This window comes from Mastigoproctus giganteus, chromosome 2 (genome assembly GCF_048544385.1).
Source record: "Mastigoproctus giganteus isolate SK-2022 chromosome 2, ASM4854438v1, whole genome shotgun sequence".
Lineage (NCBI taxonomy): Eukaryota > Metazoa > Arthropoda > Arachnida > Uropygi > Thelyphonidae > Mastigoproctus > Mastigoproctus giganteus.
Window position 1 is genome coordinate 21,564,504 of NC_143576.1, and position 18,157 is coordinate 21,582,660.

The window sequence follows — 18,157 nt, forward strand, 5'->3', positions numbered from 1 at the left end:
TGGATTTTATTCTTATGGCATATTGCAATGACAACTGCTGATTAAGCATCAGTGATAGTTTGTTGACTTCCATGTAAAGGCTTTAAACAGGAAGTATGGAATGCTCCAAGTGCACTGGTAGGTCAAGCCACCAAAGAAAGAAATTTCTAGGTGAGGAATGACCTGGAAACCAAATTGGTCAAGTTTAGCCCAGACAAGATTAACTGCCTTGATAAACGTTTAATAATTTGCTTCTATCTGCTTCCCCACAAAGTAGAACAAACAGTACAGAAAACCTCTCATGCATGTCTTGATCTGAATGATATATTGGAGGAAGTTCAATTATTGATCAAAAATGAGTCTATTGGAACAGCATTTTTTCCAAGTCTGAGTTTGGATGAAGATTTTTGTGCTAAAGTGTATACGAACAGTCTTTTGAGTGACTCCTTCCCATTGACTAATAATATGGAACTATGCCAATCACTGGCTTATTACAGTTAGTATTAGTATTGGCAAAATGGTGCAAGGAACAAAGCTTATATAGCATTCAGCACACACACACACACACACACACACACACACACACACACACACACACACACACACACACACACACACACACACACACACACACACACACACCTCTTCAGCCTTATTGACTTCATCTGCCCAATCCTCCTTTAAATGTATTCAACCACTTCCAAAAACACTAGGTGGCAAATTTCAGCACATCCATTATACAATCATCCTTTTTCAGCTTAAATTTATATCCCCTTAGTGTGTGTTGTCTGAGAAAGAGTAAAAATACTATCATTAAGGTTACCCTTTTAAACACTTCAATTAGATCACCAACTAAACTTATTACTCTTCTCTGCACCCTTTCCAACAGCTCTGTGTCCTTCCCAAAATGAGGTTTCCAAAGCAGTATATATCCTAGATGTGGCCATTTCATTATACAATGGATGATCACTCCTTTATCTCTGCTGACAAAGTTTCTGCATATCATTGACAGAACCTCATGAACTGTCTTAGCTGCCTGTCTGCACTGACCAGAAAACTTAATTTGGACTATATAATTATCCTTATGTTTTCCTTAACAACTATCTTTAAGACTGGTGTTATATTTATCAATGTTAAACCTAAACTTCCATTTTTCAGTCTATCTAGACCTCCCATTTTTTAATATATTTAGACCTTGCTGAAGAAGTATATACCCTGATGGATGTCATTAACTGCCTTGTCTGCCTCTGTATCATCAGGAAACCAGGATTATCAAACTTGAAATATCTACATCAATATCATTAATATAGAAAACAGTAAGGGGCAGAACACTGGCCCACGTGAAACCCCACTCACCACACTAAGCCATGAGGAGCATTCGCCATTTATAACTACTCCATCTCCAACCACTTAACCACTCCCCTAATGCCACATTGCTCCAATTTATACAGCAATCATTCATGTAGAATGGTATAAAAAGCTTTATTGAAAGCTAAGTATATTTGTCAAAATCATTTTTTACATCCAGTTCTTTTGCAACCTCATAGTAGCTAATCAGGTTAGTTAGGCATGATCTACCTTTAACAAATCTGTATTGGATTGCCTTACAGTTCCATGGCTATCAAGGTAACCTTGAATTGCTTCTTTAAATATTAACTCTGTTATTTTCCTTGGCACAGAACTTATTGATCTACAGTTATCCACTTTACTCTTTGAATCCCTCTGTGAATAGGGGAAACCTTTGCACATTTCCAATCTGTAGTACCCTTGCATCCAAGGATGCTCCCAGTGTTATAGCTGAAGGGTTGTTTACCTCTTTTGCTGATTCTTTTAATCTTGCTGTTTTCCTTTGGTTTACTATACATCTGCAACCCGGGCCTCCGTAGCCGAGTGGGCAGGAGCGGGAGTGCAGTAGCACACGCTCTTTGAGTAGACCGGGGTTTAAGCCCCTGACTGCTGAATACGGTCGATCTGCCAACCCGCACTGGACCAGCGTGGCAGATAATGGTCCATTTCCCTCACCATGAATTGTTGAGGAGGCTTCCACCCTGCAGTGGGTTGATAATGGCTGCACTTTACTTTTTTTTTACTGCAGTCCTTTGGGTCATAATAACGCTTTACAATTTAGCAGCAATTATAAAACTGTTATTTAGTTAAAAAGTTTGAGTAATAAAATAACGTATCAGTAAGGTGAACTATATTTTTGTAGTTTTGTTTATGCAGTAACATATTTTTAATAGAAAAGCAGTAAATTTTAAGCAGCCAAATTTTGGATAACGTGAAGTGTTTTTTCTTCGCTTAAATTTTAAGTTATTGAGTCTACTGTACGACCAAACCGTCTCAGCATAAAAATTCGAAAGATAGAGCCATTTCATCTAATATCAATATTGTGCATAGGGTTCAATACACAAATTTAGGAGCTTTCTTAGTCACTGTCAGCAAATAGCAGAAAAGACAGAGTCAATACACTTTCAAAACTTTTAAGCCTATCCAGGTTGCTGCTTTCCTAATACTGTAAAGAGTTAGGTGCAGACAGTTCTCTTTTATCTGGAAAATTTATTCTACACCTATATTCCACAAATATACGTGGTCTCAATTCTAATCTCAACGATGTCCATTTCCCCTTGCAGTCTGCTAAACCCCATGTACTATTTCTGACAGAATCTCAGTTATTGGTTGATTCAACTACTGCTCATATAAGTTGCCCAAATTACTTGCTGTACAATTCCTTTCGCCTCAAAGGTGGTACTTGTGCATATGTCCATTCCGATATTCCCTGTCAGAGACTTGGTAATTTGGAATCTCCTCTTTTTCAATCTTCTCTGGCTTAAAATTTCTCTACCTCATTGTGTCAAATTCATCTGTTGCCTCTACCGTTCTCACAACTTCACTAATCACTTGGAGTTCTTTGACTTCCTCTCTTCTCAAATTGACTTTCTCCAGTCCAACTTTCCTAACAGTGAGGTAATTTTCATTGGTGATTTTAATGTTCACAACTCCAGCTGGCTTCCGTTTTCTAGTCACACTGACCCAGCTGGTCGAGATGCTGAGGCTTTTGCCATTACTAATGACCTTGCACAGATTGTTCGTTTACCTACAAGAATACCAGACAATCCTAACCATGCAGCCAACACACAATTGATCTTTTTCTCACAAACAACCCTTCTAAGTATACTGTAGAAGTTAGTGGTCCTTTAGGCCCCTCAGATCACAACTTGGTGATTGTCTCTTCTCCAATGGAGCCTTTATCTCATGGCTATTCCCAACTTCGTATTGTTTGGCATTACAAAAATGCAAAATGGGATGACCTGCGAGATTTCTTTTCTTATTTTCCTTGGTCGGATTACTGTTTCAAAACTTCTGATGTCAATGTTTGCTCAGATTGTGTCAGTGAAATTATTCTTGTAGGAATGGAATCCTTTATTCCACACTCCACTTTAAAATCTTGTCCTTTATCTAAACCTTGGTTTTCCAATAAATGTGCTAAGGCTGTTCAAGAGAAGAACGATGCATATCGTAATTGGCTTGTTTCCAATCTTCAGTTTCATTTTCTGCCTATACCAAAGCTTGCAACAACTGTAAAGCAGTTATTGATCAGTCCAAACTAGATTTTGAACAGGCTAAGAGTAGAAAACATGCTTCTTGCCCTAATGGTAGCTGAGCATTCTGGTCTTTTGCCAAAGCTATTGGCCGCAACTTTTGCCCATCTCTGCTCCCACCTCTGTCAAAACCAGTTGGTTCTGTTGTCACTTCAGCCAAGGATAAAGCTGACCTGCTAGCATCCCATTTTTCTTCCAAATCATGTATTAATGATCTTGGTAAAACACCTCCAACCAATCCCAACACACTCCATTCAATGTCTCCTGTGGTCTTCCATCAAAAGGATATCAGAAGGATATCAGAAGGTCTTCCGTCAAAAGGATTTTGATAAATCTTGATGCTAAGAAAGCTCCAGGTCCTGATGGTATTTCTTCACTTGTTCTCAAAACCTGTGCTCCTTAACTTACTCCTGTTCTTTGCTGCCTATTTTCACTTTCTTATTCCTTGGAAATTTGCTCATATCCAGTCGGTTCCTAAAAAGGGTGACAAATCCCTCCCATCCAATTATCATTCCATTGCAATTACTTCTACTCTTTCTAAAGTAATGGAGAAATCAATTAACTGCCAAATCTTAAACTGCCTAGAAACCTTCTATCTGATCAACAATCGCCAGTATAGATTCCATCAGTGTCGATCCACTGGTGATTTTCTGGCTTATGTTACCCATTTATGGACAAATTCAATGGAAAAGTTTAGGGAAACACAAGCAGTTGCTCTTGCTCCTGATATCTCAAAGGCTTTCGAACTTGTGTGAAATAAAGATCTCCTAAACAAGCTTCCATCTTATGGTTTGCCAACTGTTTTTTGTAATTGTTTATCCAGTTTTCTCTCTGATCACTCACTGAGGGTGATGGCTCTTTGTCCTCTAACTGCTCCACTAATGCTGGTGTCCCCCAAGGTTCAGTTCTTTCCCCCACTCTTTTCCACTTGTATATTAATGACCTTCTTCCATTGACTGGAAATCATATCCATAGTTTTGCCAATGATAGCACATTGCATTCCACTTTCCATTTTGAGAAACCTTGCCCTGCTCAATCAGCTTCAATCTCTCAAATATCTGCTACCAATTCCTTAAATTCCGATCTCCAGGTAATTCTCCAGTGGGGCAAAGACAACTTAGTTGATTTCAATCTTCTAAAACTCAGTCCTCGCAAAAAAAGGATTCTTCTACTCCTATGCTTATCTTAGGTGACACTCCAATTTCTGGGCAAAATGATACATCTATTTTGGGGATTACCCTGACTTCTAATCTCTCTTGGCACAAGCACATTACAAATATTGCTTCCTCTGCAGCTAAAAAAACTTGGTTTTTTTCTTTGGCTCTCGGCGTTACTTTTCTTTTAAACAGCTGTTCACTCTGTACAAATCGTAAATCCACCCTACCATGGAATATTGTTCCCACAACTGGGGCGGTGCCCCCAAAACCTCTCTCAGGCTTCTAGATTCCATTCAGAAGAGGGAAGTTAGGTTAATTAATGACTCCTCTCTAACAGAGTCTCTCCACTCGCTGTCTCATAGATGTACTGTTTCTGCTGTATGCCTTTTCTACAGATACTTCCATGGGCACTGTTCTTCTGAATTGGCTTCTATAATTCCCACTCTCTCTTTCAAAACAGTCCGAACACGTGATGCCACCAGCCAACTTCCATTTACTGTCCAACTTCAAACTCACAGAACCAACTTTTCATCTTCCTTGTTTATTCATTCAACTGCCGTTTTCTGGAACAACCTCCCTTTGTATGTATTTCCTGAAAATTACAATCTACAGAAATTCAAGTCTAAAGTCAACAACTATCTTTTTTTCATCTTCTCAACCTCCAACCCAAGCATGGTACTAAGTGCTATAGGTTCTAATACCTCTTATGTTTGGGGTTTTCATAAAAAAAAAAAAAAAAAAGGAAAAAAAAAAAAAAAAAAAAAAGCTTCATAAAGGCTAAATGAATAGCAATATGCTGATTTCTTGCTTCCAGTTGTTCAGTGTAAATTTTACTTTCTTTACACAGTTGTTTGCTTTCTTATCTCTCTTGAACACATTACATAGTTTCCCAAAAGAGACAAACTTCTAATTTTGTGCAAAACAACAACTATATCATGAACTACCATAATTTTAACCAAATAATTTTACTGTAAAATATAGTTATTGCAGCAGCAATGATCAATACAATATTTTAATTGATTCAAATGAACTAATGTGTGATAACATAGTTTTAATGTATTATGAATTAATAATACAAGACAGAGATATATTAGCACATACATGTTGATATACAAAAGTAAATTCAACACATTACTTTTTTTTTTTGAGCTTTGTGCCTTTTTAAACATTTCTGCCAATTTTCAAGTCCTTGTACTTGAACAATATGAATGGTTACAAGCTGGTGCAAATGCATCATATCTGCTTGCAGCTAACTACTAAATAGTTATTAGATTGGCATCATTATGTATATCTCATATTGTGAATATCTTCACAACGAGTCGCCATGATATTGCATTACCTCGAATAAGTAACTCTACACAGGAGAAGATTGTTGTTACTTATTCTCAATGGATGCCACCACCCAGATGGCACTGTTTCGGAGCTGACTGGCTCCTCTTCGGTTGGTGGGCAGGCACCCTGGTGTTGGAATGATGACAAGGCAGTTGCGAAGTATAACTCCACAATATGAGAGATGCCTGATGGTGTGTAGCAATTTGAATTACAAAAGGGCAAAAGCCTCAAGTTGCATAGCGAGTTAATATGCTTACAAGTTAGTGCAAATGCATCAGATCTGCTCACAGCTAACTACTAAAGAGTTATAAGAGTGGCATCATTATGTATATCTCATATTGTGAATACCTTCACAACGAGTTGCCATGATATTGAATAAGTAATTCTTCACTATAGGAGAAGACTATGGTGAAACGGTGGCATCTGCTGAGTAAGTAACAATAGTCTTCTCCTATGGTAAAGAGTTACTTATTTGAGGTATTCTCATATTGTGAAGGTATTCACAATATGAGAGATACATAATGATGCCAATCTTATAACTATTTAGTAGTTAGCTGCAAGCAGATCTGATGCATTTGCACTAATTTGTAAGCATGTTAACTCACTAAGCAACTTGAGGCTTTTGCCCTAAAATGCGACATAATTCAATATGAATGGTACAATTTCATAAACAAAAAAAAAAATAAATAAATAAATAATAATAATAAATAAATAAATAAAACTGAATGGAAAAAAGTACCAACTCACACAATGCAGTTTCCTAAAAACGCATTAATATTAAATTATATGTTGCAATTTTAGACATCTCTTGTTTTAACTCTTTCAAGAGATTGTGCAATGCACATTTTAATGTTTGCTTTTCTTCCTGGTGTGTTCTTCCTAAAGTTTCAGATTAGGATGCTAGCTGCTTGTATAATTTCAAAACAATTGATATTCTTATCTTCTCAATCTTTCTGCATCTCTTTCCCCTTGGTTAATATGCCATTACAATTCATGGCACTGTTCACTTTTAAAACTGATAAAATTAACCTATTTAAATTTTCTGCTTGAATTACTGATGTGGTAGTGTTCACTTTTCTTTATGTGGCTTCTTAACTCTGGAAACAGTCATTCCTTAAGTAATGAAATCATTATATATCATTCTACATATCAATGATTAATTTATATGTAAAAAACTCCAAAAATCTCATTGCACCCTGTACCCTGTTAATAAATTTATTTCAAGACATATGAACACTGCATTCGTAAAAAATAATATAGTAATAAGAAACAATCTAACCTTTAGTGAACCATCATCAGAACAAGAGAGAAGCTTCTTATCACTATCATATATCTTGCAATTAAGGACGGGCCCTTCATGACCTTCACAAACTATACAGTGTTTGCCTTCCTTCCATATCTTTTAAAAAAGGACAATACAAGAATGTGATTAGATTCTAACATAAAATCATATTAAAAGTACAGTTAAATAAGAGAAGGTATAAAACTAATGATTAATTCCTACAAGGCAAATGTTTTTTTGTTAGTATGAAGGGTGATTGAGACAAATTAAATTAAAAATATAAAACATTTTGTTGAGCTTCTGCTGTTTACTCTTTTTTGACACAATCTCATTTCTTTGCCCATCCTCTAAATACCTCAGAAAAACCTATGAAGGAGAAGTTTTAGATGCCCTTAGCAATATTTATTAGCTCAGTGTCCCATGGAAAATAGTGACCTTTTGGTTCTAAATAAAATATGCTATTGAAGGAAAAGCATTTTAGGAGTTATGCAAGTGAAAGGAACACAAAACTGGGTAGATTCATTGTGGTTAAAGTCACTACATCTAAAGATGCAAGGTAATAATGGGTGGGGTGGGGTGGGGGTGGTTGCCTGGAATTTTGGGAGCTGCCTTGCTCCCTTCTGAGGATGAGACAAGAAAATATTAAACTCAAATAAATAAAAAAAAAAAGTCATACCTAGAATTTAATCAGGGGTGGGGGGGGGCAAGATTGCCTTATTTATAAATAAATTTACATTTAATCACTTGAACCAACTCCGTAATCATTTATAAATAACAGTGTGTGTGTGTGTGTGTGTGGTGGAGAAGGGGGGAGAATACGTTTGGTTCTATGTTCCAGCTAGGAATATTTAACCATATAATTACACAATCAATTTTTTACCTTAATTAGATTCAAGTCCATTAGGCAAAATTGATTGTTTAATTTTTCTTATATGGGTTTAGGATAGATCATCTCCTTTGTTTCCCTCTACTTCATTTGCCTATGGATCTCTAGTAGTTTTTCCCCCGTCATTCTTCATTCTATGTATGTTTTTCCCATTGTTTTTTCCTATTATACGAGGAGATATCAAAAAGTTTGTTCTCTTACCTAAGATTATCAGGAATTGTAATCCTTTTCTATGTACTCTCCATGTATAGTTAACACATTTATCCTATCTATGGATCAGTTGTTTAATTCCTTGATCATAGAAGTCCGTACTTTTTGCCTGAAACCATGATTCCACTTTATTGATGATTTCCTGAGATGAATCACGGCAGCGTCCGGCAATAGTTTCTTCATTTCTCGAAACAAGAAGAAGTCTGACAGTGCTAGGTCAGGAGAATAGAGTGGGTGCTGGTGTAGCACAAATCCAACAGATGGCGAGGACATTGCATTTGACATTGCTTCTGCAAAGGCATCAGCAATCTTGGACCCATCCATCATGCAGAGACCTTAGACATGTGCAGATGGTCATGTAAAATGCTGTGGGCAGACCCTTAACTAATTCCCATTGCATTTGCGATTAAATTAACTGTCACACATCTGTCGCTAAGCACCAGCTGCTCAACCTTTGCAACCGTCTCACTGTCTGCACTGGAACTCCCGTTTCCACTTTTTTTTACAGTGTCATAGGATGGACAATTCTGCCCATACACAGCTTTCATTTCTTCATCAATGTCCTGAGCTTTCTTGCCCTGCAAATGCAGGAACTTGATCACTGCTGAATACTTCACTTTGTCAACCATTGCATCCTTCTTCAGATTCCAGGCTCCACCACTGGTGTACAATCACCTAAGGAAATGAAATTTTGCATGCTAGTTATTGAATATGTAGGCAACTTATATTAAAAACGGCATCCTCCTACTGATGTTTTATCTGGGTCAGGGTACGAACTTTTTGAAACCCCCTCGTATATTCACCTATTAATAGACTGGATTTTACATTGTTTCGTTTCCTAATTTCTTCACTTTTAACTTTATCTCTTAATGTTTTATTAGTTATCATCCTTCATGTTTTCATTTCTTAGTTTTATTTTTGCTGTTGTACCTCTTGTCCCATTGCATATATTATTATTATTATTATAGGTTTTACTATAGTTTTAATATTTTAATTACAGAGGCTAATAAATTAACTAGAGCTGCAGGCAGAGGTAAAAGTGATTCTTGCATTGCTTCTACTGGAACATGCAGCAGCTCGGAAAGCAAGGTGTCGGGGATTTCAAGCCCTGCTGTGGGTCATCATGGAACAAGTAAATACATGCAGACATTGTGGGAAAAATTGCCCACAATATCTGCATGTATTTACTTGTTCAGAGACATGTGCCACTCAGATATACGGGAAGCAGAATTTGTATATGGGGAGTGCAATATGCACAGCCAGAACAGAAGGGGGTAGCCAGAACAGAAAGAACAGTAGGGTTATGCTCTTAGTTAAGAAGCATATTAAATCTAATCCAGTCAACATCAGTGGCCAGTGCAATGTTGAGCCAGTTTGGTGTAAAGTAAGCATTTGGAAAACAAAAATGATAATAGGATTGGGTTAAAAGCCTAATGACTGTGATGAATACAACAAACATCTGTATAGAAAAACAGTGGGTTACTAAATCAGAATGTCTAATAATGGGGAATTTTATCTGTCATCAGTAGTACTCAGTTGTTCATGTCATGTGCTTTTCCTTTTACAGTGCTCATTTAATGACCACAATTCAATGGATGCATATGTACATTAGGGAAAAAAAAACTGCAGTTTGTTTTGACACAATTTTCTGTTCAGGCAGTGAATGTGTTAATATCCTTGCCACTTGATACACCTGTTATGGTTAGGGATTTTTACCTCTAACTATAACAGGTGCATTTTCAATGCTAAGTGCCAGACAGTTTTTTGAAGGAATCCCATATGCTTTCTCGTTGTTCAAAAGATGTCCAATGTTGCACTTTGTAGAGTCAACTTTGAGTATGCACTGAGAGCAAGTGCTACTTTCACAATATGACAAACTTTTATTATTAAAGTCACTGCAATTGGATACAGTTTGGAATAACTTCAACTACTGCCATCTCTAGCAATTAAAAATGGTTCATTTTTTCAGAGCCATCATTACCTCTTCTTTCCCTACCTATGCAAGTTCACTAACAATACCTATTGTTTTTTTTTATTTCCTGATAGCCAAATAGCAAAACAATACAATACAATTGTATTGTTTTGCTATTTGGCTATCAGGAAACATATTTCTGAACAATATACCTGTGTGATTAGAATAGCTTGGAGGAAGATTGTTTTGTTCTATGACAAAAGATTCAAATAAACATTCGGCATGTATATCATCATTGTCACTATGAAATACACCTATTTTTGCATTTTTCTTTTATGCACTATTTGCTGTCGTTATGCTTATTTGTTTGAAATGTCTGATTACATTGCATTTCCAACCTCTTGAAATCACATCTACTGGATTTAGTTCTGGAATCTGCACACATCAGTACTGTACCCCTTGGGCTTCAATTAATGGGGCAGTACATGAGTATAGAGTGTATGCAATGCATATGTGAAAAAACAGGGTGTATGTGTACATGTGTGCACCCTATGTTTGAGCCTCTGGTATTAAATGAGGAAAGCAGATGTCCTCATCATTATATCCTTCCATTTCCACCTCTTTCCTCAACTAACACCAAAGGCTCAAACATAGGGTGTACACATGTACGTGCATACACTCTGTTTTTTCATGACTGCGTTGTGTACCTTTTACTTTACTGATAAAGGCTACTTATAGTGGCCGAAAGCTACTGTGTACTTAATTGTTTTTAATTTTTTTCGTGTATATTTTTACTGTTTTTAGCTGGTGTATTTTAATTGCTTTTATTTAATATATTCGATTTAATTTCATGGGTTTTAACCATAAATATCTTATCTTTTTTATAATGTAACAATTAGCACACGTTTGGTCCTGTGCTGCCACTTTATTAGGCACACAAATGATTTGTCCCACAACACTGCAAGTCACATGACCACAGTTGTGGATATAAATGCAGCAGAACAACCTTTCTAATATCAGTTAAGTGTACAAACCTTAACTGATATTAGACGTAGCAAGAATGGGGAAAGGGAGTGATCTAGTGGACTTCGAACGTGTCATGGTAGTAGGTGCAAGACATGCTGGACAAAGCATCTCTGAAACAGCAGTTCTCCTGAACTTTTCACGCATCACAGTTTCAAAGGTGTATCGAGAATGGTGTCCCAAACAGAAAACATCCTCTCAATGACACTCCTGTAAAAGAAAATCGTTTGTTGATGAGAGAGGTCAGAGGAGGATGGCTAGAGCTGTGGAAGCAGTCAGACGGGGCCACAATGTCGCTCATCACATCAGAATACAACCTCGGTACGCAGAACAAAATATCGCAATGGACCAGTAGTTGCACTTATTTATTATTATTAGCCTTATGATGCAAGGAAGCTTGAGGTTTATGTTGCTCTGGCCAAAAAAAAAAAAAAATTCCCAAATAACCCTGAGAGAGAGAGAGAGAGAGAGAGAGAGAGAGAGAGAGAGAGAGGAATCACCAAGAAAGAGAAGAATGATGATATCCAGCTCAGGACCCTGTGTTTGCCAAGCCCATACTCACCAGAGCCCTACTTTGTTGCAAATGGGCTACAACAGCCAACAGCCACATCGCGTACCTTTGTTATCAATGAAGAACAAAGGAACACAAGGCAGCACAGCAACACTAGCACTTGACTATCGAGGTTTGGAAAACGAGGTTTGGTCTGATGAGTCAAAGTTCCTGTTGATGGAAGGCTCAGAATGTGGCGAAAACAACATGAATCCATGGATCCGTCATGCCTGACAACTACCGTGCAAGGTGTGTGTGTGAGAGAGAGAGAGAGAGAGAGAGAGAGAAATAGAAAGGAATCACCAAGAAGGAGAAGAATGATGATATCCAGCTCAGGACTCTGGGTTTGCCAAGCCCACACTTACCAGATGTGAGCCCTACTTTGTTGAGAATGGACTACAACAGCCGACGGCCACATCGCGTACCTTTGTTAGCAATGAAGAACAAAGGAGCACAGCAACACTGGCACTTGACTATCAAGGTTTGGAAAACATTTGCTTGGTCTGATGAGTCGAAGTTCCTGGTGCATCATGTTGATGGAAGGCTCAGAATTTGGTGAAAACAACATGAATCCATGGATCCGTCGTGCCTGACGACTACTGTGCAAGGTGGTGTGGGCAGTGTTATGGTGTGGGAAATGTTTTCTTGGCACACGTTTGGTCCAGTGATACCTTACCCATAGATTCACGTCATTGTACCTAAACATCGTTGCTGACCAAGTGCATTCGTTCATGCTGACAGTTTATCCTCAGTCAACATATAAAAAAAGTATCATGCTTCAATTTCCAAATGAGGGAAAAGACCTCCCATTGCTTATGTTAATTATGCTGCAATTTACATGTGCACTCCATTGACTCACTTGTGTAAGTTTTGGCTAAGCCACTGTTAGCAAACATCAAAGATGACTTCCAGCAGAATAATGCTATTCTGCTGGAAGCCCGAATCAGTATGGAATGGTTCCAGGAACATAGCAATGACTTTTCTTTGCTGCAGTGGCTCACTCAGTCTGCAGATCTCAATCCTATTGAACATCTTTGGGATGAGCTGGAAAGGGCTGTTTGCTGCAGGCCTACACCTCCATTGAATCTCAAGGAACTGCGTGACACACGCACGCACGCACGTCTGCATGGTATTCCATTCCTGCACAACATTTTCAGCATAAGTTTTCAGTTTAAGCCTTGAATCTGCCTTAAACTTGCTAGATTAGAAAGTATTTCAGAAAGTATATGAAGCTCTATATAACAACCCCCAGGGGAATGAGAAAACAGTCATTATATCAATTGTTCATAAAATAGCATTAGGTTAACGAGAAATTGGCCGGGACCAACCACATAGGAAGTTATAATGTGTGGGACATTAAAAAGAGGGTTGCCCGTAAAGAGCTTCGACTGTACATACAAATAGGCAATATTGTCCATTGCTTACATTATTATAGACAGTTATAAACACACAGCTGTATTACCTAATACATAGTTTCTTTGAACCCTTAAAGCCTCCTAAATGATACCGAAAAAGATCCTTGCATCACCTTTATTCAAATGTATTCCATCTTTTCAAAACCAATTCCTTCTACCTACTAGGCAGTCCATGCTGATAAAAATCTCCTACACTTCAAAAAAAAAAAAAAAAAGCTTGGTATTATCCCTCAAGTCTAGTGTTAATCTACGAGGCTTTCAGCAGGATATAGTCCTTCCTTTCCTGCCTGGGCAGAATTGCAGACACATTCTAATCTAACTTATGGTATTTTTTTTCAGCTTATGTGCACTTAATATTAGTTCCCACATGAATAATAATTTTCTCTTTATCTTCCACCTTAAAAGCAGATTCCTCCGTAGCCAGGTGGGAAGGAGCAGCAGTGCGTAGCACATGCTTCTTGATTAGACTGGGGTTCAAGCCCATCACCACCAAATACGGAGGATGCGGAAAGGTCAGGGAATGACCACCCGCATATTCCCGGAGCAATACGGCCTTAGTTGCTAATGCTCCTAAAAAAAACAAACAAACAAACCCCTTAAAAGCTAACAATCTGTTAGTTATGTCATCAACCGTTGCTCCCAATAGTCACAACCTGGCTCTATCTCACCTCTCCTTAAAACAAAAAATGCTACCAGTTACCTTACAATGGAACCACTCAATAAAATTAATCTTCTTGAACCAGAGCAGTATGCATGTGACTACTATTCTGAGGCACATCTACTGGCAGGTCACTAGATACTTGAATCCCTGACAATATTCCAGTTTTTTATTTGTTATGAGGGCATCCACCTATTTCTACAGTGACTCGATTTCATCTGGGTAATGCACCAAATTTTTAGATCAGTACACCCTTTACATTGGGAACAAAGGAAAGAATCACCAATTGAGCATGGAATATATGATATGTACACTATCTTCATCTGCACCTTGTGCAGATGAAGGTGCATGTGTTTACCAACCTTAATGAATAAAATTAATAACTTTAAATGCTGCCCTATTATACTGCATCTGTAATGAGCATATACAAGTAAAAAGAATAAACTTACTTTCAGTGTAGAATCATATGAGCAAGTAACAAATGAGGAACTATCTTCAAAGAAAGCTGAAAATGTTACTTGATCCTCATGCCATCCAACCAAATGTGATTCTCTTGAATTAATCCAGAAAATCTGTAATATTTAAAAAATAAACATGCACACACATTAACAGCAGAATAGATTTTATAGTATAAACTATAACTTGCTAATCTTTAAGAAACAGGTACCAGAAAATTCATAAAAAATAAAAGGTGTATATCATTTCCTAATTTCTGATTATGACTGTTTATAAATCATAATCATATACACCTTAATGTTCTGTTGCACAGTGATTTCAAATGAAAATTATTCACATTTGCTCCAAGACCACTTGAATACTTTGTGAATATTGTTTCCTTCTGTGAACAGAATTCATATCATATTAATAAAAATAAAGATCCATTTATGGTAACAGAAATATTACAGAGAGAGAGAGAGATGTTACAATATTTTACAGTTCAAGCTGTCTTCATAGCTTGTAACTGTGACATCAATCGCAAACCTTTTCAGCCACGTATGCCAAAATAAACATAAAATAATGATTTCTGTATGTAAGTAGTCATTACTGTTAATGGCTGGCAATCAAACTACCTGTCACCTGAGTATATAATAGTTGAATGTCGCTAGGCTGACTGTTAGTTCAAAACAGTAAGCATTAAACAAAATTACAACAATCAAAATAACTTAATCAAAATTCACCCTTTAAGACAAATTTGTTACAATCCCTTATTTCGACTAAACAAGGGTACTTCTGCAATGAAGGACAAATAGTGCAAGAGCCATATAGTGCAAGGAAGTCTTTGGCTTCCTTGTACTTTATAGCTAATACTAAACTAATAATAATGTAAAAATAGTTCCTCTTCAATGCCTTAAAAGACATTGAGAAAAAAAAAAAAGAAGAAAAGCAGGGGGGAAAAAAGAATAAAATAAAATTATGTACCACGTACAGCAGGTGCCGAAAACATCTTTAGATCATGACACCATAATTGTAACAAATAAAAATACACTTTTTTTTTTTTTTTTTTTGAAACAATCATTTATTTGTTAGATTGTATTTCTATGATAACTAATACAAAATACATAATTTTTTGATTCAATATTGAGTTCACAATTGAATACACCATCAATAGTGGTTCCATTGCGTGTTTGCCAAGTGGTCAGGTGCGAGGGTGCATAAGTACATGTGCTTTGAATGACTGGAGTTCAAGCCATGACTGCTAAATACAGTGCTGTTTCTCGTATTCTCTGTACCTTGTCAATTCTGACAGTGTGGTCGTCCTGGAGCATAAACAGATTTTTTTTTTTTTTTTTTAACTGATGTATCCGATGATAAATCCAAATTGAAGATTTTTTTCCATAAACTTACAAAATTCTTTTCCATTAGCATTAGTACCATCACAACACCAACTGATGAGTCAGTTCTAGAAAATTTTTGTTGAGGAAAATATGGACACAGGCCATCTATACTTCACCAAGAAAATGAAGCTATGTCAGAGAAAACAAAGGCACTATCCACTCAAAATCAAATGACGGCACCACCAAACTCAAATAATGACAAAGTTTATTCAGTGAAATTGTCATGGATTTTGCCAGAATTATGATCACAACAAGGCTCTCCTGTTCAGGTAAGAACCAGTTTGCCTCTGTCTTCGGGAAACTTATTTTTAAAGACAAGAAAAAATCCACTCCTTAAGAAATGTACTTTCATTTGTAAAGATAGAATGGCGGGTGGTCCTGCACATAGAGGAGTTGCCATTGCTATGGGTAATTATGCTTGCATTCAATGAATTCCACTTATCGTTATCTTGCAAGCAATTGTAATTCGTATTGCAATAGGGTTTCTTCTAACTGTTTTAACTATAGGACAGAAAACCTCCAGAAATGCCTTGACACACTTATCTCGTGGCTGCCACCAGTCCCAGTATGAATGGACGAGGTAATAAAGTATATACAGGATCGTGATGACCTCTCCATTTTGAACTCAAGGACAAACACCTACTTTCATCAATCAGCACATGGTTTTACTGCCACTGATTTGTCTCTTTGCTCCTCTTCCCATTATTTACCTGAGAAGCAGCTGAAGCTTTCTTGGGAGTGACCAGTTCACTAGTGATATTGACCATGGTCAATGTGCAGCCTAGTTATCCTGTTGAGGCCAAGGTGGCCTCAATAGGATAGGTTTGAACAAGTTGAAAATAGATTACCTACAAACAGCTGTCGCAATTCGACATTCTCACAGTCAGTCAGGTTTTAACAATAATGCAGTAGCACACTGCAAGATGTACAGTCCAGGCAGTGATGCATACAGTTCCAGAAATGTCTACTAGATTTAAATATTTCACTTTGACTAATGAAAATCTTATAGCATTTAAATGTGCTCATACTCAAGCTCACCATGTTAGATGTCTGAGTCAGAGGAAATTCTTTTATTTGTTCTGCATTATCTGTAACTCGGTCAACTAGTTATAAAGTTATTTAGGATAAAATCAGAAAATTGAGGGGCAAATATCCTTTGTACCCAACACTAATCCTCCAGCATAATGGAAATCTAAGTGCAGCTTCATCTGATATTGCTGATGCATTGGGGAAAATTGTTCAAACATATTTTAAGCAAGAACATCTTACCCTTCTGTTTTTGTGACTATCAAAGGAGAGAAGGGAAAAGAATGTATTCTGCATCACCTACAAGTGAAAATGAAAATGGACTGCACTTTCGGAAACGACTCGGCAAACGGAAAAGAACTATGATTTTGGGATGCTGGAATATTCAAGGCCTTTTAACTAAAAGAAACTTTCTTTCGGATGAACTGCAAAATTTCAAGTTAGATGTCGTGTTATCAGAGACAAAGAAAAAGGGATGTGGAGAGGAAATAATGGGAGAATACTACCATTTTTGGAGTGGAGTTGATAAGAGTGAAAGAGCAAGAGCAGGAGTTTCTATTGCTGTTAAAAAGAAATTGAGACACAACATCAAAAACTGGCAGTTTATTAATGAAAGAATGATCTCATTGGAACTGAAAATATACGGGAGAGAAATATGTATTTTGGGAATATGTGCCCCGACTAATGACACCGCCAATACCTTGAAGGATGAATTTTGGGAGGATCTGAGAGAACTAATAGAAAAAATTCCTAAGAACAAAGAGATATTTCTAATAGGAGATTTCAATGCAAGAGTAGGAACTGAACAAAATAGCAAAGTTACTGGAAGATTTGGAGACAACAGAGATAGACTATGCAATCTTTGTGAACAGTTCGACTTAAGAATAAACAACACATTTTTCCAACACAAGGATATCCATAAATATACTTGGTCACAGGAGACAAGACAAATTAGATCAGTTATAGATTACATTATTTCAAAACATTCAGGGACATATGTATTGAAAGATGTCAGAGTTTATAGAGGAGCTGAATGTGGATCTGACCATTTTCTTGTTAAAACAACACTGAGGTGGAACTGGATTAAGAAAATGTGTGTGGACAACCAACAATGCAGGGAAGGAGAAATGCTACTAGTGGATCAATTTAACATTGACCTACTCCAGGATGACAGCATTAGAAACAACTTCACTCAAAGACTGGATGCTGCAATTAACATAGAGATAAAAGGTAATACTGAAGAAATCTACGGATATTTAAAAAATACTGTTAAAAAAATAGCTCATGAAATCC

General features: G+C 37.0%; 1 protein-coding gene across 1 annotated transcript in view; it reads right to left on the minus strand.

Moving 5' to 3' along the window:
• Window positions 1-18,157, minus strand: part of LOC150089209 (apoptotic protease-activating factor 1-like) — a 188,646-nt gene that overhangs the window by 23,230 nt on the left and 147,259 nt on the right. Inside the window, exons 13-14 of the mRNA XM_090389882.1 lie at window positions 14,453-14,575; window positions 7,347-7,466 (exon numbers count right to left, since the gene is read on the minus strand). Of these exons, the coding sequence (XP_090246008.1) occupies window positions 7,347-7,466; window positions 14,453-14,575 (243 nt within the window). The remainder of the gene's footprint in view (window positions 1-7,346; window positions 7,467-14,452; window positions 14,576-18,157) is intronic.